Source organism: Phascolarctos cinereus, unplaced genomic scaffold, assembly GCF_003287225.1.
Source record: "Phascolarctos cinereus isolate Bilbo 61053 unplaced genomic scaffold, phaCin_HiC Scaffold_726;HRSCAF=1367, whole genome shotgun sequence".
NCBI classification, from domain to species: domain Eukaryota; kingdom Metazoa; phylum Chordata; class Mammalia; order Diprotodontia; family Phascolarctidae; genus Phascolarctos; species Phascolarctos cinereus.
This window is the reverse complement of record NW_027556098.1, coordinates 97,513,860-97,538,653: the sequence shown is the minus strand read 5'-3', so window position 1 is coordinate 97,538,653 and position 24,794 is coordinate 97,513,860. Positions and strand designations below refer to the sequence as shown.

General features: G+C 39.0%; 1 protein-coding gene across 1 annotated transcript in view; it reads left to right on the top strand.

Moving 5' to 3' along the window:
- The window catches only part of LOC110217522 (myosin-15), a 94,887-nt gene that overhangs the window by 38,986 nt on the left and 31,107 nt on the right, over positions 1-24,794 (top strand). Inside the window, 3 exon segments of the mRNA XM_078146138.1 lie at positions 4,564-4,913; positions 9,705-9,829; positions 13,500-13,615. Coding sequence (XP_078002264.1) covers positions 4,564-4,913; positions 9,705-9,829; positions 13,500-13,615 — 591 coding nt within the window.

Genomic DNA, 24,794 nt, shown 5'->3' with positions numbered 1-24,794 from the left:
GTGTCATATTACCCCACGTAACATGGCCCCACCTACTTATATTTACCATGCATCTTCCCATTGTTCTTGCACCATTTGCAGTTTTTAATTCTTTTGGGGTCGTTGTGTTTCATGATTTGCAGCCATACAGCATCATCAGGAGAATATTCGTGTTAAAAGGATGTCCTTTGGCAGCAGGGAGTAGTTTGAGATCATTGAAAGAGCCATGCAATTTCCCAAATGTGATGCAGCCCAATCTCCTCGTCCTATTCAATTCTGAGCCCAGTTCATTGCCCATATTCAGTGTCTGCCTAAAATATATGAACTCATCGAATAACTCAATGTACTGTCCATCCAAATGCATTTCATAATCTGAAAAATATTCATTCTTCATCGACTTGATTTTCCCCTGCTCGTCAGTCTGTGTCAGCCTGTTTCTGTGCCAGTCTCTTGAGTGGTTATGAAACTCACTAGGGTATCACTGTAGTGTTCAATTCAATTAAATTCAGTGGGCATTTATTAAGTGCCTACTATGCCCCATTAACCATTTTAGGAACTGGAGACACAAAGACAACAACAAAGAAGTCCTCCTTCAGAAGCTTTTGTACTGTTGAGGAGGAAGAAAATGCACACAGAAAATTCAATCGAGATTTCCAAGGGGAGGACAAAGACCTAATATGAAGGGCAATAGGCTGGAGGTTCCAGAGGGCACAATGGAAGGTCAGGATAGAATGTGATTAGGGGCATGAGAAGGATGAATAAGGCCATTATTATGATTATCATAATAATCAAGGATCATTGTTGTTCCGTTGTTTTCCATCATGTCTAACTCTGTGACCCTGTTTGGGGTTTTCTTGGCAAAGATACTGGAGTGGTTTGCTATTTCCTTCTCCAGCTCATTTTACAGATGAAGAAACTGAGGCAAGCAGGGTTATACACCTAGTAAGGCCAGATATGAACTCACAAAGATGAGTCTTCTTTACTCCGGCTCCAGCATTCTATCCACTGTGTCGTCTAGCTGCCCTGCTAGGGTATTATCAAGGACTCCCTGACTATACGCTCAGGATATTCTCATAATGATTTTACAACAATGAGATAGTAGGCCTGTGGGTCAGTAGTTAATTGAAGTCTTCTTAATCATCTCTCTTGATCATATTAATACTGTCTGTGGATTTTTCTCATGTTTTATAATCTTCCTCTCTTTAAGGACTTGAAAAATCAATCTGTAAGTGTCTTTAAAATTCTGTCACCTTCAACATGGATTTCCTTTGTATTTGCTCAGATATTTGCCACTGGAGAATTGCTTAAAGGAACCTAGGGATATTTAGCCTGGAGAAGAGAAGATATGACAACTATCTTCAAGTATTTAAAAGGCTATAGTCTGGAACTAGAATTAGATTTATTCTGCTTGACCCCAAAAGGAAACTAGGAGCAGTGTGTAGCAGTTGCAAAGCTGCCAATTCATATAAGAACAAACTTCGTAACAATGAGAGCTATCTAAAAACTGAATCGCCACTTTGGGAGGTAGTGGGTTCCCTCCCTACCTCAATGACATGCTTTAAGCTAAGGTTGGGTGGCCACTTGTCAGATACGCTCCAATCATTTTTTCCCAACTTGATTTTCATAAATGTCATTTCCATTCTTCTCATATGGCACACCAGTATGGAAACACTAGTTAAAGTCCATATATGGTGGTTCTACTGTAATCAGTGATATCAAGCCCATAAATCAACCAGCATTTATTAAGCACCTACTATGTACTGGGTATTATGCTAAGTGCTGAGATACAAAGATAAAAGTGAGATAGTCTTTGATTTAAGGAGCTTAGAGTACAGGTGAGGAAGAGGACAGGTACATACAGAGATATCCACAGAATATCTGCAACATTGATTGAAAGTAATTTGAGAGAGGAGGCACTGGCAGCTGGTCGGGTTGGGGGCAAAGAAATCAGGAAAGGATTCAGATAAAAGGCATCATTGGAAGCTGAGCTTTGAAGGAAGTCAGGGTGAAGAGAAAGTGATTGCAGGCATGGATGTGGCCAAACAGGAGAAATGGTCATATAAAAATAAGGAGACCAGTTGGGCCAGGCCATGGTCGGGGTGAAGGAAAGCGAAGTATATTAAGATGGAAAGATACGTCGCAGCCAGGTTGTGAAAGACCTTAGTCAATGGAGACATCTTGGTGGGTCTATCGATTTCATTTCTACTTGTCCTTTTTCTAATTTCGTCGATAAATGCTCTTTAGCTGTGTTTCCTTGGGTCTTAAGCTAAGTTGTCTATATACCCTTTCCTTCTTCAGGTCTCATTGCTGTTTTTTGAAATATGATTTCTTGCAATCATAGGGTCATATTATCATATATATTGTCTCAGTACATAATATTCTATAGTCATAGAATATTGTTACACATTGTACAATATGCAGGAGTAATAAATAATATTATCTAATATATTATACAATTTTATCAAATAATACATAAATATATTACATTATACAATGCTATTATATATTATAATAATATATTATTTATTGTCATATGTGCAGTAGATAGAGCACTTGTCTTGGAGTCAGGAAGGCTTGAGTTCAAGTCTAGCCTCAGAGACTTACTAGCTTTGTCACGTATCTTCTTTTGCCTCAGTTTCCTCAACTGTAAAATGGATATAATACTAGTACCTATCTCCTAAGGTGGTTGTGAGGATCCAATGAGATTATCCTTGTAAAAGCACTTAGTACAGTGCCTGGCACATAGTAGATGCTACATAAATCCATATATGCTCGTTCCCTCCCCTCTCCTCCATATATTTAGAGCTGGAAGGGAGATTAGTAGCCATCAAATCCAACCCCCTCATTTTAAAGATGAGTTTAAGAGGTTAAATGACTTGCCCAGGATCATAAGAGTTTGTGTATGAGGTAAGATCTTCAGGAAAAGATAAAATTTAAGTTGAGTCTTGAAAGAGGAGAAGGAAACTGAAAGGTAGAGTTTAGGGGGCAAATAATTCCAGGAGTAGGGGGACAACTAGTGCAAAAGCATGGAGATTTAGTATCATACTGAGTGTCATATTAAGGAAGTATAAATATGCCAATGAGTGGAGGAGAGTAAAATGTAAAAAGATTGGAAAGGCAAGAAGGAATCAACTTATGAAGAGCTTAAATACCAAATAGAGGATTTTTATTTGATCCTGGAGGCAATAGGGAACCACTGAAGTTCATTGAGCAGTGGAATGACATGGTCAGACCTAAGCTTTAGAAAATAACTTGGGGGACAGCTAGGTGGCACAATGAATAGAGCACCGGCCCTAAAGTCAGAAGGACCTGAGTTCAAATCCAGGCTCAGACCAAACACTTGACACTTACTAGCTGTGTGACCCTGGGCAAGTCATTTACCCCAACTGCCTAAAAAAAAAAAAGAAAATAACTTGACATGGAGCAACAAGGCTGGGACAATAGTCCAGGTGAGAGGTGAAGAGAGATTTAACTAGGGTTGTGGCTGTGTGAGAGGAGAGAAGGAGATGTATTCAACAGATGTTTCAGAGAAAGAAGCAACAAGATTTGTCAATGGATTGAATATGTATGTTGAGTAAGAGCAAGAAGTCGAGGATGACACTGAGGTATGAGCCTAGGTGACTGAGAAGATAGTGATGCCTTCAACAGTAAAATGGAAGTGTACAATAGGGTGGATTTTGGAGAAAAGATAATGAGTACTATCTCAGACATGTTGTTTGAGTGCCTATTCTACAGGAGATGTCCTAAAAGCATCCCCCCAGTTCTCAGGGCAACTAGGTGGCACAGTGGATAGTGTGCTGGCCCTGGATTCTGCCTTCCTCAGTTCAAATCTGGCCTCAGACACTTACTAGCTGTATGACCCTGGGCAAGTCACTTAACCCTGTCTGTTTCAGTTTTGTCATCTGTAAAATGAGCTGGAGAAAGAAATAGCAAACTACTCTAGTATCTTTGCCAAGAAAACCCCAAATGGGGTCATGAAGAGCCAGATGTGACTGAAAAATGACTGAACAACAACATACACACCTAAAAATATATACACATATACATATTTATGTATGCATATATATATATATATTAAGCATAGTATATAACTGAAATATACATAGGTGAATTTATACATTTATGTATGTATATATAATAAATAGTATACTGAGTATACTGGTAGTAATACTAAATATAACTGAAATATGGGTGTATATTTGTACATATAGGTATATTTACATATGCTTAATTTGTACATATACATATATATGTGTGTATGTGTACAAACACATATTTATATACACACTCACACACATATGTGTATATATCTACATGCACATATATATGTCATCCTCCAAACTGACAAAATAGTCCAGATTTGTTTGGATGACATCAGAGTAGTGTAGGACTATAACCTTCTGTCTGTCTGTCTATCCATCTATGTGTATTACATATATACATACCCATATATACGTACATACATATATATGTATCTCAAATGTCTGGTCCCTCTTGTTAAGTATTTTACTATATCGATTCAGAGATGAAGTTGGATGGGTTCTCTTAGTAGGGCTTCTTTTATCGTCCCTTTCTTCTCCTTAGGAAGAAGCTAGGGTTTTGCTTCCAGGCGGCTGGAGAGGCCATCCAGGAAGCCAATGCCAAAAGCACCTCCTTTGAGAAGACAAAACAACGTCTCCGGTTGGAGCTGGAGGACGTTGTATCTGACCTGGAGGAAGTCCATTGTACGGCAGCCTTCCTTGATGAGAAACAGAGGAACTTTGACAAAGTCCTTACTAACTGGAAGCAGAAATACGATAACTCTCAAGCAGAGCTTGAAGCTGCTCAGATAGAGGCAACAAGCATAAGCAAAGAGCTGTTTAAGCTCAAGCAAGCTTATGAAGAGGTTACAGTGAACCAGGAGGCTCTGAAAAGAGAAAACAAGAACCTCCATGGTATGTTGGGCAGACCACAGACCTGGAGAAAACAATGTTAACAAAGTCTTTATGTATTCATGTAACTATGTCTATGCCTTATGTTTGTATAGCCCTTTGTGTAGCTACTTCAAACACTGATGAACCAGCTGGACCAAAGTGATCTCAATAGACTAGAACGCTGGGTCAGATAGAATGGGATGTAATGAAATAGAGATAAATGTGAAGTCTTCCTGTAACTTGATTTAAAAAAAAATCAGCTTCATAGATATACTATGGGGGATGGATGGCAAGATGAAGATTCCTGGGAAAATTTCTCAGAAGGGGTGGTATTTAATGGAATGAATATTCAATAGCAATATTGTATAGTTACAAGGATACTTAGGGTCACAGGGTTTGACTTTGAATCCCAACTCTGTCACTTATTACCTGTGTGACCATGGGCAAATCATTTAACCTATCTCCGCCTCAGCTTCTAGTCCAATAATGTTGGACTAGATGACTGCAAATGTCCTTTCCAGCTCTAAATTTTTCAACCACTGTATGACATGACAGCCAATGACAGTGATACCCAGAACATGGAAGGTTGTGGTCCTACACTACTCCGATGTCATCAGATCACATCTGGGCACCACATCTTAACCTTTTTTGAGCTTCTGAATCTAGCTTTTATTTTATTTTATTTTTAATTTATGGAATAGAACAAGCATTTCCATAACATAGTATAATAAAAAAAATGACTGTACATGAAACTGCAAATCTATTGTGTACAACTTGCTATTCCTTTTAAATATATAATAAAGTTATCATGCCAATTTCTTAAGAGAAAAAAAGGGGGACCACATTTTAGGAGACCACATTGATAAGCTGGGGAGCATCTGGAAGAGAGCAACCTGGATGATAGGGGGGCCTCAAGATCAGGCTATAGGAAAATCTGATGAAGGAACTAGAGATATTTAACTGAAGAAGAAAAGACTTAGCTGGGCACATGGGCATATATTTGTAGTCCCTGATACAGAGGAGTCTGAGGTTGGTGGATTGATTAGGTTTGGGAATTCTGAGCTACAATAAGCCTAAAGCCAATCAGGTTTCTATACTAACTCTGGTACCAATATAGTGAATCTCCCAGGAGAGGAGGACCTTTAGGCTGCCTAAGGCAGGGTAAGCCAGCCCACGTTCAAAAAAATGAAGCAGGTTTTGTATTGATCAGTATAGGAGTTGGTCCCATGAATGGCCACTGTACTTCCAGCCTGGGAAAGATAGGGAGATCCAGTCTCCCCCTAATGACAATAACAATAACAGTAAAGACTTAGCAGAGTTATGATAGCTGTCTTTAAATAATCAAAAGACTGTCACTTTTAAAAAGGGGATTTGACTTTTTCTGTTTGACCTGATAGGGCAAAACTCAGAACAATGGGTAGAAGCTGTAGAGAGGCAAATTTAGATTTGAAGTGGGGAAAGAAACTTCTAACCAGTACTACCCCCTAGTGAAATGGACTATTAAAGGAACCAGTGTTTTCTCTTCCTTGCTAGAGGTATTCAGGCTAAAAGTGGATAACCATTCCTTGTGGGTGTTGCAATGTCAATTCCTAAACAAATATAGGTTGGACTAAATTGTCTCTTTGGTCCCTTCAAAACTTGAGATTCTGAGAAAAAGGTTGTGTGGGAGATCTCAGATGAAAAAGTATATAAGAATCCTTGAAAAAAGATGAAGATGTGACTTTTCTTCTCAGCTAGCCTATCTAGAAATGGAGTCTCTGCATTGTTTCTAGTATTTCAGAGAAGGCTTCTCCACATTTTTGTGGTCCAAAAGTATGCCACTTCTTTCCTGAAGTTTTGAAAACAGCTAGGGTCTGGGAAGAATTCACTAAACACAAAGTATGTATGTGGAGATTCTGGTAGAAAATTTGTCAACAAATCATAGAAAGCGGGGAAGGGAGGGGTGGCCAGGAGATGCAGAATTTCAATCTTGAAAGTTTCCAGTTATGTCCTTCTTGCCACCAGAAATCACCATGGGTGATAGTGAAGGGGGGGGGGGTATGTTCACAGTTTGTAATCTGATAGACTGTGAGAATCCTGACAAAACAGTATTATCCTGTGTCTGGAAGGCACCAGGGTCTGACAGCTGCCCAAAGCTGTGAATTATGACCTGTCCGTATTTAAAACCACCAAAATGATGGTATTTACTAAATATCATGGTAGAAGCTAGCCTATGGGTGTGTGAAAGGAGGAGGGTGAACTGAGAGCTAGTGGGGGACAGTTAGAACTGCCAGAGTTTAAATAGAGGATAGAATGAGAAAAGCAGTTTGACTAAGGGTTAGTTTGGCATATATGCAGCAGGAATATCAGGAGACAAGAACCCTAGTGGTTTGTGCATGAGTGTGGAGAAAGGGGAAGGAGTCTGTTTATGGTGGAGAGTATGAAAAACTCCATTCATTGAGACTAGAGTGCTTGGGTTTCCAACCCCAGTGAGTATGTAGTGCCTCATTGTGAATGAGAGTAGGAAGGAATTGGGGCACTGTTCTATGCCCTACTACCTCCTCCCCACCCTGACCTCCATGCATTGATACAAGTCTTAGAGGGATCATGATGAATGAGTCTATTTGGAATCTATATCTGAACGGTGAATTTCTGAATTCCTTGTAGTATCCTCAAGGGAAGAGTATGCCTAGAATACTAGCTACAAGTGAGTTAGCTGTAACTCTTCTTTCTAGCCAGGAGATATTTGAGTGAAATTCCTGAAAGCCATATGCTTTGTGATCTTTTAGTGGCCTATGAGCATTTAAAACAAGTATCTGAAGATATCATTAATGAAAATATGAGAAGGGAATAGACAAGCCTTTTCAAATGATTTTCTACATCAGAAAGAGCCACACAATTGTAGAGATTGTAAGATCCTTCTCTGTCTATAGTTTGTTGATTTAAAAAAAATGCGCCTTTGACTTTGACTTTGTAGAACAAAACTCACTCTTCAAGGTTCACTTCAAAGTATCTGCTACCAAGATGTTAAGATCATTGACACAACTGAAGATAGAAGATTGTTAAATGATTATCTCTATCAATATCAGGAGATATAAAAAACAGGGAGATATAAGTTCACTGATGGTATTCACCAGAGAAATGGTAGATGCCTTGTGCAAAGTCCAAATCAAAGAGGAATTCCCTATGTATGGCAAGATTGTCCAGATGTTCCTGGAGGTAGATGATGATGTGCTGATTTCAGTGAGCCCTTGAACACTAAAGGACTCCTTCAATGAGATCCATGGTCACTTGAGAGCAACCTAGCCACCCACACTGAAAAATTGAGTGGAATTTAAAAAATCCTATTACCCAAGTATGCAATGAGTTAGCACATCATTATATACATTTTGGACAGGTACTGCAGATGACCTCAGCCCATGTGTGACCAGTCAAGGCCATGAGCTAGTCGAGTTGTGAGGGTAAGGGATGAATAGACAGGCCAAGTGGTTCACTGGGATTCGTGTAATGTTTACAAGAACCTGAGAAAGGCCTTCAGTATGTCAGATAAATTCTCTGTGGAGGACTTAATAATGATAATAGCTAGCTTTTATATAGTGCTTTAAAGTTTGCAACACCCTTTACATATGCTACCTCATTTGATCCTTGCAACAAACCTTTAAGGGAGGTTATTATCTCCACTTTGCAGATGAGGAAACAGGCTCAGGGGGGCTAAGTCACTTGTCCAAGGTGCAGGAGGAAGGATTTGAACTCAGGTCTTTCTGACTCCCAAGTCCAGCTCTCTATCCATTATGCCACCTAGCTACCTTACAGAAAATTATGAATAAGACACAGGATGACAAAGAAGGCTTGGATGAGTTGTTCTCTCTTGTAGTTAAAAGAGTTCATGATAATGAAATCATAGCTCCCTTGCAGGGTGGGGTACAATTGGCTTAGAAGTAGAAGCTGCAAATTGTCCAGGTCAGAGTCTGTCCCCAATCTGTCAATCATAGTCAATCCCGTTCTAGAGAGAATGCATGTCGGAATATGTGACCCCAGTAAAGGCTGCTAATTACTGAACATTTAAATTGCACTTATAAAGTGTTTTGCAACCTCTTTAAGATTATAGACTCTGCCATAGACCTTATGAGGGAATTCAGCATTTTCATCATTCGTATTTTACAAAAGGATGAAACTTAGGCACAAACAATTTAAGTGATGGACGCAGAGTCACCAAGCACAGGTCAGAAGGACACAGCTGGTATTGGACCTTGGAGCACCACAGCCTGTGGCTAATTATCTACTTCCAAAGTCACATTATCTTTCTGATGCCCCCTGGCTCACAATATATCTTTTATGTACTTGAGATTTTACCATGAGGCACGATGACAATAATGCTATCAGGCAGCTGAATTTCCGACAGTGCTGGCTACATCACCCTATTGAAAGCTTGATTCTTTCCCTTTACATTCAGGAGCTCATGCACTTAAAATTTAGAGGGGCTGTTGCCTACTCTAGTCCTGTCTTGAGCATCTCTAGCTTATCTGGGTTTGTGCCTGGATGCAGGCAAAGAACAAATCTGCCTAAGTCCACCTTCCTCATGGTGGCTGTTGAATCCCCCTAACAGGAGAGCAGAGGAGCTGATGAGAGCACTTTAAAAGATGCATATTCTCTGGCTTTAGTCCAACCTGTCTGGATAAGCACCATTAAAAAGGAAAGAGGAGGGGGGAGGGCGAAAAGGGAGGGGAAATTAGTGTTACAAAGAGTCACTGTATATTAGTGCTGCATCTGTCTTAATAAAACTGAAGCTGGTACCCATCACTAACATGGTTTTTCTTCTTTCTATCTCTTTAGAAAAAATCTCTGATCTGACAGACCAGATTAGGGAAGGAAAGAAGAACCTGTCTGAGATGGAAAAGGTCAAGAGATTGGCTGAACAGGAAAAATCAGAGGCCCAGGTGGCCCTGGAAAAAGCCGAGGTATTATCCCCGGGAAGAGCTGAAGGTTTGCATTTCCCTGGTACGCACAGCCAAGCAGGTCTCTCCTGCTGGCACCAAGAGCGGTGGGGCTGAGTAAGACAGATGCTGTGATGTGTGTTTCTACCTCTTCGAGTTCACGATTTAATGTAAAGTACCCTCAAACATAGTCATGAGGTACTTATATGCACTTGCCAATTATTATTAATTTTTATATCTAACACTTTGTAAACTGTGAAATGCTATATAGACACCGGTGACATTTGTTATTATTTACTAATATTAATTTAAAATAGCTGATTTATCACATTTTATAGTTTCCAAAGGCTGTTTTATACATTATGACCTTTGACTTTCATGTCAACCCTCTAAGATAGCCAGGACTCATTAGAAAAGACTGTGATGATGGGAAAGATTGAAGGCAAAAGGAGAAAGGGACAGCAGAGAATGAGACGGATAGATAGGGTTGGAAGCAATAAACGTGAGCTTAGACAGACTTTGGGAGATAGTGGAGGACAGAAGGGCCTTGTGTGCTAGGGTCCATGGGGGTCACAAAGAGTCAGACACAACTGAATGACTGAAAAATAGTAAAGCAAGAAAGTAGAATGTTAAACCCTTTGTGAAAGTGCTATTTAAGTGCCAGCTATTAGTATGAAAATAAGGTATTACCTAATAGTTAATATATAGCATTTTACAGTTGAAAGTGAATTTTATGTAATATACTTTATAGTATGCAATGGACTTCATATATTATCTCATTTGTGCTTCATAACAACCCTCTGAGATAGGTGACAAAGGTAGCATTTTACTCATTGTGGAGGGGAGATTTGAACCCAGGTGTTCTGGATCTAGTGCAGCACTCTATCCACCATACTGTGGTATCAGGCTTCAAATTCAGGCCTTCTGTGTACTAGGGATATTTCCTTCCACTGAGCCATGTCACTTTCTTCATTATTTCTTGACTTAGGTCTCACGAAAAGTAAGTCTCTTCCTTCCCTCTCCACTCCCCTTTGCCCCTTGGATATTAGCTGGCAATTAAAATGCTCTTCTCAGTATGCTTGAGAAAGATGGAGTAACTATTTAGCAGATAATGTTCATTGCATTGTTAACAAGTTTCTTTTCTATTAAATTGTTCATTCTATCTTGCCCTTAGAAAAAAAATACCTCTGCAGTTTAAAATATGTGTATCTGAGGAGCAAATGCATTTAAATGGTGCCGCATAGACCGTTTGAGAGTATGACAAAAGGAAACAACCCATCAAAAGCATTTCCTATACTGAGGAAGATTGTTCCAGAGGCCCTCATCTTTAAAGTTGTTTAAGATTCCTTCCTGAGAAAGGCGTTTCACATGTTAAATCTATGGATAGAGAATTCATTCAAGAAACATCTATTTAGTGTTGTCGACATGCAATGTACTTACTGTGGTAGGCACTGGTGAAGATACAAAACTGAAGAAACTGTGATTCCTTCCTTATAAGAGCTTGAAATCCTCAGTAGACCAGTTTACAGACAAGAATTGTTAGACAGTCAGCCTTATTTTCCTGTCACCCACAAACATTTCTTGAGGTCCTTCAGACTGCTGGTTGTTTTCATTTGTTCTTCATTCTAGAAGACAACCATGACATCAGGGAGGTGACGCCATGACACGCAAGTAAATTCGATTTAAGTAAGGGCGGACTGGGCAAAGTCACCAGTCTCACTCTCTCCCCCAGAGTTATCTGGGTCCAGTGGCCAGATAGAGATCAGGACAACTGGAAACGGCCCAAGATTACTAGCAGAGCATATCTGATAATAGAAAGGACTGTCCTTGATAAAATGGCAGTAGGCTGAAGTAAATAAGAAGACGATTAAGAGGCAGTCCTTTCTTTTGAAAAGGTTATAATCTATTTAGAAGAGTTTGATCCTGGAGGAGGAAGAGCTATGAAGATAATTTTATTATTTATTCCAAAATAAGACATTCACATTGGGAAAGAGGGGTCCTGGAGGAAATACATTGATCTAAAGGAGTATAGAGAAAATGGTGGAAATTTCAGACACTGTGATTGGCTGCAAGGGGAGAGTTTGGGTCAGAGGTATCAGATCACTGTATATAGGCTATTCTGCTTACAAGCCTAATAAGCTGTCTGGTCCATGCCTCTTGCTAAAGTTGTATTCCTTGATTTGTTTGTTCCCACTAGATGGCATTATTCTCTGCCCACATGTACTTGATTCCAACTTCGGCCATATTCATGAAAGCTTAATCAATATGGGCTCCATCAATTTGTGCAACTGGCTTATTTCTTTTTCTGGGCAAACCTTTATGAGAAACCTTATCAGAAACATTTTGAAAAACCCAAACTAAATTGTTATCCTAGGTCACCTTCTCTGGCTCTTTTATTAAACTTTTTTTTTTCAGTGAATTCTGCAGGGTTAGATAGAGGTTATGCAGTTTCCCCTGCAGGAGCTACATTGGCTCACTCTGAGGAAACAGCCATCTAATGGTTTTTTTTTTTTAGCTTGTTTCCTTTTGATTGAGGGGAGAGATTAGAAATCAGGGCAGTAGGAGGTGAGCATGACTAAAATTCCTAATATCTTCTCTCTGTCTATTTTTAAAATATCCACCAGTGCTTACCACATAGCAAAATCAACATTACTATTTTCAGAGTACTGCTCTTAAGAATAACAGTTTTGGCATTGGAAGGGACTTATGACATCATCACATTGTATTTAATGAGAAAACTGAGGCATGCAAAAGTTAAGGGTCTTCTACTAGTAGCTAGTAGCAGAGCAGATAATTTTAAACCTCCTGACTCCCTAATTCAAAACTCTTTCTACTACATTATACTATCTCCTTCCTTCAGTCAAGCAATATATTAGTGACTTCATAATCTTACTTCTGACATTTCTAAGAATCTATTGAATAGCTTCATGAACTTCTCAATGACTTTACATTTAAGTTTTACTTTTCATATATATGTGTATACATGAAAGGCATAATATGCATATACATATTACCTTTCGTGTACCTATTTACATATATTATACATATACACATAATTATTTATATATAATATACAACATAATTATTTACATATATTATATGTATATATAATTATATATATATATATATTATATAATTATTTTTATATATATCATATATATATTATAAGAATTTACCACTGGTGGATTTGTCAAAGGAATCCAAGCTTTTAGTCTCTACCATACCTATTTTTTTTTCTAAAAACTATTTTTAAATGCCTTAAAAAAGTAGTTACCTTTTATTACCTTTAGTACCTTAAAAATTTTAATTGTTGAATAGCAGCTAGAATGACCCACTGAGAATGGAAGACAAAGGTTACAGTGTAGACCAGATTGCTAGATTACCTCTGATCTTGCTCTGATCCCTGAAAAAGGTTAGTTAAAACCCTGCATTTTTTCCCTAGGAACTCCAAGAAGATCTTTGTCCTTAAAACAGTGTGCTCTTAAGTAAAATGTAAGCTTTACGAGAGCTGGGACCACCCCTTTTCTGTATTTGTATTCTTAGCACCTATCACAATTTTGGAGACACAGTAAGTGTTTAATAAATGCTGATTAATTGCCTGATCAATGATGTGGCTCTTTCATCAAAATAAAATAAATAAATTTCTAAGTTTGGTTGTGTAAAAACAGATTCAGTTTGGTGTATTTGATTTCAGGGTGTCCTAGAACGTGAAGAGAGCAAAATCCTTCATTTTCAATTTGAGGTCTTGGAGGCTAAAGTAGAACTTGAAAGGAAACTTGTAGAGAAAGAAGAAGAAATTGAAAACTTGAGGTATTTAAGACTGATACAATGAGTAGTCATTATGTATTTCCTCCATTTGCTTTAACCAAACTGAACTTATTATGTCTTTATAGTCACACTGCTTATCTTACTCTCATTTAGCAAATCATTGAACCTACTAACCCATAATCTCTGACTGGCCAAAGAATCATCACAGTTGCTTACCTTTCATGGTGTGTGTGTGTGTGTGTGTGTGTGCGCGTGTGTATGAGAGAGAGAGCTGGCTCTGAGTCACTGCTACTAGCTTGAGTGTTTTGTATGTAGTCTTCCATATATTCTGATTTTTTTTTTTGGTGGTGCCGCTGCTGGTAGTGGTGGTGGGAGGATGCCCTTCTTTTCATGTGTTGTCCCCTTTCTACCCTGAGATTGTAGGGAAGTGAGCATGTCTACAATTTTCTTGATAATTATTCACAAGTCACACTACATTCCTTTACCCATAGTATGTGTTTAATAAATCAATGATTCTTGAAGGGGATGCTATAGCATCATGAGCGTGTCATGTGTTTCACTAGATACTCTGTAAAATTTTGGATAATCCAGATTTTTAAAATTATAAACAATTTGGCTTAATATAAAATGTACTTATCCAACATATATAGTATGGTGCATCTAGTATTCATGAAATAAACAAAACTTGCCTAATACATAAGTATATCATATATTACAGGTATATCATCATCATTATATTATGTAGTACAAGCATAATACACGATACAAGTTTAATACTTACTACACTAAACTTGACCTTATAAAGACCTCAACAAAATGGCTTAATGTTTTGAAGAGAAGTCACACTCCTTTTCTGGGCTCTGGGCATTTTTGGTGGCTGTCCACCATCCCTGAAATGTTTTCCCTCCTCATCTCTGACTCTTTGATTCCTTGGTTCCTTTCAAGTCCCAGCTCAAACCCTACCTTGTACAGGAAGCCTTTCCCAGTCCCTCTCACTTCTGTCGCCTTTCCTCTGATCATTTCCTATTCTGTCTATAGTTTGTTTGTATGCAGTTGTTTGCATATCGTCTCCCCCAGTAAGGGCAGGTACTGTCCTTTACCTCTTTTTGTATCCCCAGTGCTTACTTAGCACAGTGCTTGGCATTTACTAGGCCGGGGGCGGGGAACCTTCGACCTCAAGGCCCCATGTGGCCCTCTACGTCCTCAAGTGCAGCCCTTTGACCGCATCCAAACTTCACAGAACAAATAAAAGGGATTTGTTCTGTAAAACTTGGACTCAGTCAAAAGGCCTCACCCCGAGGATATAGAGAGCCACATGTGCCCTTAAGCTCATAGGTTCCCCACCCCTGGACTAGGCACTTAATACATGCTTGTGTTAACTAATAGACTAATGTGTATGTTTCCCAGTTCTCCTGTGGTGATGCTCAAACATTTCAATTGTTATGATTTCTCATGAGAGCAATCTTTTTTTCATTTATTTATTTAGGAGAATCACTGTAGTAAATGTTAGCTGACTGACACCAACTTTAAAATAAGAAAGAAGAATCTTCTCTTTCCCCTCCCTCCCACCCCCCGCCCGCCTTCCAGGATTCAGTTGTGGCAGAAAAAGACTTTTACTTACCCTACATACTGTTATTCCCCGGGGACCCATTGCCTGCTTTACAGCATCTGCTAGCCTTGGTGTGAAGGCAGAGATTTAAGTGGCTTCTTGAAGCACAATGAATTTAAAAACAACCAAGGAAAGAATCCACATCCCTTAGTGCACCCATCCCATGCTGAGGATGTTAAATATGCCATTTCTCAGTCCCTCAATTAAATGAAGAGGATAAAAGGAGCCCTTTGCCTATCTCTGAAGGGGGTAATGAAGATCAGTGAATCTGTTTACAAAGCCCTTCAAACTTTATAGATGAAAGGTACTATTAGAAACACAAGGAATTTGTGATTATCTTTTCTCCCTGATTTGAAAGAACGGATCAAAGGGCATTTATTAAATGTTTACTATGTGCCAAGCACTGGGCTAAGTGCCAGAGATAAAACTGGAAAAGCAAGTCAGGCCCTATTCTTAAGGAACTACGCTTCCTAGCTGTGTGACCTTGGTCAAGTCATTTAACTTCTGTTGGCCTCAAGTTTCCTCATCTGTAAAATGGGGATAATAATAGCACTTACCTTCCAGAGCTGTGGTGAGGATCAAACAAAATAGTAATTATAAAGCATGATGACTTACATATACTAAGCAGTATCTAAATATTAGCTGTTATTGTTTGGTGTTGCTGTTACATGTAAGTGTATAAGTATTGCGTGTAGGTGATTTCACCCCAAGGTCAATGAAAAGGCCCCTTTGGTCCTTATGATGTAGTGGCAAAGCAGATGGTAATGTATTGTCTTTAATGGTATTTCTGTTAAATTAATTAAAACTAGACTGGTTTCTGCTGTTGACTCATTTGACGATGTCAAGGACTTTGGCAGTAAGAACTTTCTTTTCTGTGTCTTCAGTAGTTTGGGCTACAACACCTGCAGAGACAGTTGCCAGGTTGCATTTTCACAAGCATTCCCTCTGGGGACCACGGCTGGGAGAGCAGGGGTGGGAAGTAGGGCCTGGTGGTCAAAGGAGCACTGCTGTCCCCTCGATTTTTGGCCTAACCTGCCAGTTTGTAGCAGCTGATCTCCAATTGGTAGTAGTGGTAGTAGACGTAGCCAGCACCTTTTTCACAAGGACAGGGTAGATGATCTAGGGGCATTTCTCTTCCACAGGTTCTCCGGGTCTGAAAGGAGATGGTAATTTAGTAGGTTTGACCTCCTGGCTCATGCCAGCTCCTGTTTCTTCCTCGTGGTGTTTCGTGTCTCCAGCTAGACCGGCTTGACTACTTCATTAACGGTCATTGCTCAGCACCTGGTCTTGTTGGTAGGAATATTGAACCTGTTCTCCACAAGGGTTCCTGCCTTGGATGATGACTTTCAGGGGCTGAGCTGGAAGCCGTACCAGCAGTCTGAGGACAGGGATACTGCTAATTCGGGGTTACTTGGGCTCGTGATATATGTACGTATGCCTTCAATCTTTCTTCTCAATCATCCCCTTAATTGTTAGGAAGAATGCTTCTTCTGTGGGCAAGAGAAAGAAAGAAATTCAAATCTACCATTCAGCAGTCAGATAATTACTCCTCATGTGTTTGGAAAATATTTTAAAAAATAAAAAGGAAAAAGACACTTTTTATAAATCTAAAACCATTCAAATATATTCTGTATTTGGCTCATTTCTACAGTCCATTGTCGGAAGAAACTCCTACTTGGGTCAAGTTTTTAATGAGGATGTCAAACAAAATTCAGCTGTACCTCATGCTTTAGGTTACCTATGCCCTAGTATGTGAAAACTTGAGCCTAAACAATGAACTGGAGTGAATGAATCATTTTTGCTTCTAAGGCCCTGTGTCAATGTCCAAATGGACTTTCTCGATGAAAGGCAGAAATACTAGGACTCAAGAGTTGCCCTACTTTGAGGAGGAGGAAAATAAATGCCTTCTTGTGCAGTTAAATAAAATGATTTCAGGTAGTGTCAAAGGAATACCTATAAATAAACTTAGCCAAGGAAAAATGAATCCTCAGGGAGGCTGTATCTCATCAGGTACATGTGAGTGGTATGGAGCAATTTGCCAGTTATTATAATCTTAGTGCAAAGGAAGCAGTGGATCTAAACAGCTGTCTAACAGTTTGGAGAAGAAAGTACCAAAGGCTAGGCATGAGAAATGAAGAACTGAACAAAGGGGAGGCAGGAGAGTGATGGCTGAGCTGTTCAAGAGTTTTAGTCAATGATTCATAGCAGCTGTAATAATAGATATATTCAGAACAGGCATTAGAATGTCTCCATAGCCCGTTCTGTGTGGTTGTGGGCAGTGGCCGCATGGCTCTGTTCCTAGAATACCAGAATGGCAGAGTTTATGCTATTGAATATGAGTACATGATAGCTTCATGGTAAGTCATGAATAGAGGGAAACGGGGAGGATTGGGTCAGATTCCAGGAGCCAGATATTAAAGGCATCCCCAAAATGGGAGGGGCTGATAAGCATTAAAAATCAAAGAAATCAGCATCCAAGGGTAAAATAAGATAAGATGTCTAAAGCTGGTTAGTAGTAAATAAATCCATAGGGATTCAGTTCAATCCACATTTATTCAGACATAGAGCATTGTTTCAGTGGGAGAGATGCAAAGATAAATCCCTGCCCTCATGGGGCTTGTTTTCATTTGGACGTATATCATCTTCCCTTACTATAATACAAAATATGTGTAAATACATGCAAGAGAGTAAAGAAAGATTAGGAAAGTTCTAGGAAAGGGATAAGATCATTGACTAGGGAAGTCAGTGAAGGCTACGAGAGAGAGCTGACATCTGCGCCAGGCCTTAGAGCAGTGATATCAAACTGGAACAGAAACAGGGGCCACTAATCTGTGCATAAAGATCCCTGTAGGATGCATGTTGACTTAGTTTTGAGATACAATGTTGCCTTTTTTTCCTCATATTTTTATTTATTTTGTTAAATATTTCCCAATTACATTTTTGGTTCAGACAGCACTTTGGAGTGTTGCAGGCAGCCTGTGGGGCGTGTGTTTGACAACTCTGATTGAGGAGATTGGTAGTCAGTCTATAAAGGCATACAGAGCATGGGGAACTGCATGAGGAAAGGCAGTGAAGTAGGAAAGCATGGGATGTGCAAATAGAGGATGACAAGTAATCCAGTTAAGCTGAAGTATAGTCACTATGGAGTAAATGAATTTGAGTTAAGGCTGAAAAGTAGGTTGCCAGATTCTGGAGGACTTTGAATACCAAGCTAAGAGTTTGAATGTCTCTCATAGGCCACAAGGAGCTCTTCTTGGAGGTTCTTTAGAAGTGAAATGTGACCAGTTCTATACCTAAAGATGCCTAGTTTCTTAAGGTTGAAAGTGGCTTTCTTCACCTATACCTGTTTCTTCATGGACATCTCAGCATTGTTGAATTTCTTCCAACTTGGTTGTTTTTATAAATATGTATATAAACTTTTGAATTTTTTAAATCTTATTTATTCCATTTCTGTAGAACATGGCAGGTATTTTTTAAAAGAAAATGTAACATAGCAATTTCTTATCATGTCCCAAATCTGTTGTTTAAAAAATAAAATCAAATCGGAAAAAAGAAAGGCATTTCAGAAGTTATCTATCCAACCCAAACCTGAACAGTAATCCTCTCAACAGCATCTTTGACAAGTAGTCATTCAATCTTTTCTTGGAACCATCCAGTCATGGGGAACTCAAAGCAATCCATTCCACTTTTGAACTATTCTGATGACTAGGAGTGTGATTTCCCTACATCCAACTAAAATCTGTCTCTACACAACTTCTACCATTTGCTCCTAGTTCTGGGTCAAATAGAACAAGCTTAATATTTCTTCAGATAATAGACTTTCAAATATTTGAATATAGTAGTATGCCTCTGATCTACCCTCACCAAAGCTTCTCTTCTCCACACCGAACATTCCTAGTTCTTAGGACTGTAGGATCTTTGGGCAAGAAGCAACCTTTGGGATCATTGAGACCAAGACCATCATTTGACAGATGAAGAAACTGAAATTTGGGGCAGTAAGATGACTGGCTCATAATCCTTCATGACATAGTTCTTTGAACCACCTCTCAGCACCTTTAGTCTTTTCAGCATCCTGAAAGCATGTGTCCTAGCTTGCAATGTTCTTCCCGGAACACAGAACCCATGATACAGTGCTCTCTATGTGTCCAACAGGCACATCATTGCCCTTGTTCTCAATGCTATGCTTCCCTTGATGCACTCTAAGGTTGTGTGAGCTGTCTTACCTGCTAATTCATATATTTGACTCATGCCAAGCTCACAGCCGACCAAGACCCTAGATCCTTTTCACACAAAGTAATATAAATTCATATACTTACGTTAAAAAAAAAGATGTCACTAGACATTTATCCTACTAAATTTTGCCTTATTAGATTTAGCACATTGGTCAGACTTGGATCTTGACTCTTTTATCCAACATGTTAATTCTCCTTTGTCACATCTACAAATCTGTTCATAATGATAGCTAACATCTGTATGCAAGCTAATGCTAAACCAAAGTGCTTTACCTATATTATCTCATTTGATCATCCACAATCCTGCTATTGTCTCAATTTTACAGATAAGGAAACTGAGGCTGAGAAATTTAATGACTTGATAAGCATACCAACTATTCCTTCTCCCAAGTTATTGATGAAAGTGCTGCAAAAACCAAAGGACATATCTTCATTTGATTTTTGGGGTATAATCCAATATAAGCAGCATTATTTAGTACATACTAGGTACTGCTCTTACTAGTACCTAATACTATACCTACTGGTGGCTGCTGGATTCTGGGATACAATGATTAAATGAAATAGTCTTTACTTCAAAGGAGCTTATGTTCTATAACGGTGATTCAATATGTAAACATAACTATTTACATGATAATTTAAGAAATAATTTGCTCTGGCCATTCCACTGAGTCTACCTAACAACTATTACTCTAGAACACTTGTTTCAGTGTTGTCTAAGAGAATATCATGGGAGACAAACTCATTTAGTAAGGCACTTGACAACGTCTGTAGCATTTCCTTGATCTAAGTCTGATGGTCCTATCCAAAAGGGAGTGGGGGGAATGACCTGTTCTTAATGAAGCCATGCTATTTCCAAACTGTCGTTGCTTTTTACAAAAGTAGTCATGAACTATGCCTTCAATATTATATTCTATCATTTTCCCAGGAACCAAAGTCAAGCTTTCTGGGCTATCGTTTGCAAACTCTACCTTCTTCTTTTGAAAATTGGAATGACCCTTGCACATCTCTAATCCTCTATCACTTCTGTTCAGCACAATTTTTCAGAAATGAAAGATAGTGGTTAAACAATCACAAGTGTCTGTTCTTTCTGTTCCCTGGGGTATAGTTTGTCCAAGCCTAGTGATTTGAGGACCATGATCCTGAGGCAAGTTTCTATTTCAATTTCAGCTGCCCTTATACTTATCTCATCTGGAGACCTAATGGTGATGGTAATGTTGGCTAGCTAGTTGGATAGTAAGTGTATAGGTAGAGACACTTTTCTGACACCCTAACTCAGGGGATTTCAATCTTTTCTTGGTGGAGTACTACATACGATTTCCTCAAGTCTTATGATCACTGTCATTGATGGGTAATTATGGCTAATAGTGAAAGTTTGGTGGCTGGCTGAATTCTTCTTTCTCCTGGTAATCTCTGCTAGTCACAGAGAAGGGAGTGTGGTCTTGGTAGTCTTCTTAGAGATCAATCAATTAAACTTAGACATCCACCAGAAGACAGAGCAACAATTTATGTATTAGGAAGCCCCAGCTACTAACTCGTGAATGTAGTTGACTTAACTTGTTACTTAGGTGAATACTGGGCCTTCTGCAAACGTCAGTCATATCCTCCAAATCCCAGCTAAACTAAGCTAAAGCAAACCAAGGGAAAATAGAAATTGCATTTCTGGTTGAGAACTGTGCTCCATGTGTGATATGTTAATAACAGAGGCCCAAAGGGATAGCATTTAGCAGGGCCTAGTTGGTTAAAAAGACAAGTTCTGGCTACTTTATTTGGTTTAAGCTTTAGATGAATGCTTGATCTATTAAATAATCGTGTTTCTTTTGATATGATGGATATTTTTATTTTTTCATTTGATATTGGATTTGGCCATATCTTCATTTATTTCTCCCGTCTAGTTGTGGGGACAATTCAGGTAAAAAGCTTTCCAGCTTTCCACAAGTTTCTAGAACTTGTATGGTTCTTACTATGCTGGGTCATGTGATGGAACATGGATGAGGTAGATGTTTTCTTAAAGTTTCTTTGTTCTAGGAGGATTTTAGACATATCCTGAAACAACCTCCACCACAATAATAGTTAATATTTACACAGTGCTTTAAGGTTTGCGAAGTGCTTGGCACTCACACCTCATCAACACCCTGGGACCCCTCTGAATGGTACATGGAGTAGAAAACTCCCACTCAAATGTTGACTTAAGGAGGCTCTCTGGGCCAGACAACTCTTCATTTCCCATCCAGTTGCGCTTCTTTGGACTTCTTTTGTCACTCCCTTGAGTTTGGTACCCTCACCCAGGCCCTTCCACTTTTCAGCTTTCTTCATTTGTTATCTTCCCCCAGTGAATTGTAAGCTCCTTGAGGGGGACAGGCATTGTCTTTCTTTTTCATATTTGTGTTCCCAGTACTTAGCATAGTACCCGCACATAAATGGTGCTTCACAAATGTTTATTGGCTGACTGGCTGATTTGACAAACATGACTTCATTTTATCCTTACAACAACCTTGAGAGGTAGACGCTAACAAAGACCAAGACACGGCCCAAAGGTGCTTCCATGATTGCTAACTACCCCATTACCTCTTCTCTTTATAATCCTTCTCCAGGAAGTTCTCTTCTTCTCTAAAGTCACAAACATGACAGAAGCATTGTGGGTCCAAATGAAGATGCCTAGTCCTGACTGGGAATCCTCTGTTGTCTCATACTTCTTTGGCAGAGAATGGCTCCATTCATCCCATTGCTAAGCAACAAGAATTGAGCTCATCTCTAACATCTTTAACTGCCACTTTGGTTCCTACCAGACTTTATTAGTTAATTAATTCATAAAGGTTTCTTAAAATGAAATCAGACAAATGAGAGAGAATAAGACCATTATTCTTCAGATCTAGAGATGTGATAGTGCTATGAGGAATTAGCTTTAAATTAATGTGTGATCAGTTAAACCATTGAGTTCATTTTGATAAAATGGAGAATTCATTTTATTTTTTCATTTGATGCTAGATTTGACCACATCTTCATTTATCTTTTTCCTCTCCTCTAGTTGTGAGTATGCTTCAAGTAGGGGTACTTTCGGGTACTTTCTAGCAAACTGTCCTTGGTCATGGAGTGTGGTATTTGCCTATGAAATGAAAGCTTTCTCAAGGCCATCTCTTAAGATTTCTTGAATCTATATATAAGGTATTGATTGGCATGGATATATTAACACTGATGAAGAACAGCTTCTAAAACACTTGTCTGCTGGTATATTTTTATGAAACTTTTAAAAAAATTAATTTTTACTACTTTTAACTTAGAGGTGAGCATGGTTGCAAAACTACAGCATGACTATTTGTTGTCTTGACAATGGAAAGTTTGAGCAGAACATATTCCCATATAGAGGATTTTCACTCAAGGCTCTTAAATGAATGACTCTTAAAAGAAGTAGCTTTGAGAAAAATCTTCTGGTGCTGTAAAAATACCACTTGGTTTTTCCAACGTAAGAGCTTTAGTATTCATGTTAAGTTCACCCCCCTATATCTGTCTGTATCACAGTCCTCCCACCCCTATTCCTTAACCCTGACACCTAGAAGAAAAGGAATTGGAGGTGGGGGAGGATTGCAGAAAGAAGTATTGAAATATTTGAAAGAAAAGACATGCAGATGAAATAGAAATATTCACCCAATGCAGTGGATCAAGAAAATAGTAATGCATCTGTACAAACAATGATGTTACCACATTCTGATTCTAACCTCTGCTTATCACAACAGTTTACATGTCTATGTAAGGTTTACAAAGTACTTTTTAGTCTCTGCAACAACCCTGTGAGGTAGATTCTATCATTGCCACTTTATTTTACAGATGAGGAAACTGAGGCTCAGAGAGGTTTAGTATCTTGTCTAAGGTCACACAAAGAAATGTCTGATTGAGATTTGAACTCAGTTCTTCCTGAATACAAATACTCTCTTCACAATGACTCACTACCTATAGTCAGAGGCAGTGGGGCCTCCATCTCATTTGCCATCTATTCTATCACTCCTTGGATACATTGAGGGATAAGTTATATCACTCACTCTCCATCCCTCAGTTCCTCCTGTGTTTATGAAAGAGGCTTTTGGTCCTAATGGGCTTACTTTATTAAACATAATGAAGCATTCCTAACTCAAATTCCTAGTGATCTTTTTTTCTGACACTGCACCTGATACTTTTTTTTTTGTTTATGCTGCTGAACTCTTTGAGAGCAAAATGAAGGCTCCTTTTGCCGTTCTTAAGCTCTGTCCCGTTCATAGAACTTGCTAATGAGCAGTGCACAGTGGAGAGCTTGCACCTCCATGGGTTTACTGCTGGGCAGCTAACAGGATACTTTCATCCTTTGCAAATGAAATTGCTGCTCAGACTGTGTGACTGCAAAGAAACCCTGAAGCCTCCCAGATATGATGCTCTTATGGATTGGCAATTTCATTCATGTAGATAACTCCCTCCACCCATTCACAAGTGCTCCCTCTGTGTCTTCTCCTCCTGTACAATTTCTGTCAATGTTTCCCCATAGATGTTCCATATAGGCTCTATTCAGCATACTAGAAGGCTTCCTCTGGTCTTTTCACCTCTTGGAGTTCCCATTGTATTACTCAGGCCACCTACCTAGTTGTTGACACTTGTGCATGACTGGCCCACCTACTTTTTTGGACCATATATTAGAATTTCCTAAAATCATCTCTGATTTTAGATTTCTCAACTAATCTTTTGTTGTGTTCTTTCCTCTCCCACTTTAATATAGTTAGTCAGTCAACAAACATTTATTAAACTCTCATTATGTACCAGGCACTGGAGATACAATCCTAGGGACACACAAAGAAAGGCAAGAACACAGTCCCTTCCCTTGAGGAGCACATATTTTAATGGCTATAATGCAACATCAGCTCTGTTTCACAAAGAAAGAAAAGTTTGAACAGTTTCTTCTCCATTCTCTTTCCCCCTGCCACTTGAATGGATTCTGGAGGTTTTATTCTGTTGTCTAATCATTGACAGAGCCTTCTGAGAACATTCCAAGACAAACATGCAGTCCAGAGCTCTTCGTGGATGACATTTCAAGGGAGGGAACATATTGGTGATGATTGGGTGGATGTTCCATATCAACTTTTTGCAGAGAAGGGTGACAGATGTAGGAGTTAACCTTTTTGTCTATGAGTTGTCTTGAGTTTCTAATGTACTATCCCATGTACATAACTCTTTTTTCCCCTACAAAATAGTTCAGTTTTTTTTACAAGTTACTCCATTGTCTTCAGCTCATAACTTCACAAAACTGATGGCTGCCAAGGGCATCTAAAGAGATGCTGGGGTATCTCTTCATCGCAGACTGTGGGCAGATTTCTAGACAGGGAAGCAGGTTTGAATATATGAAAGGATGTCTCTATGCACA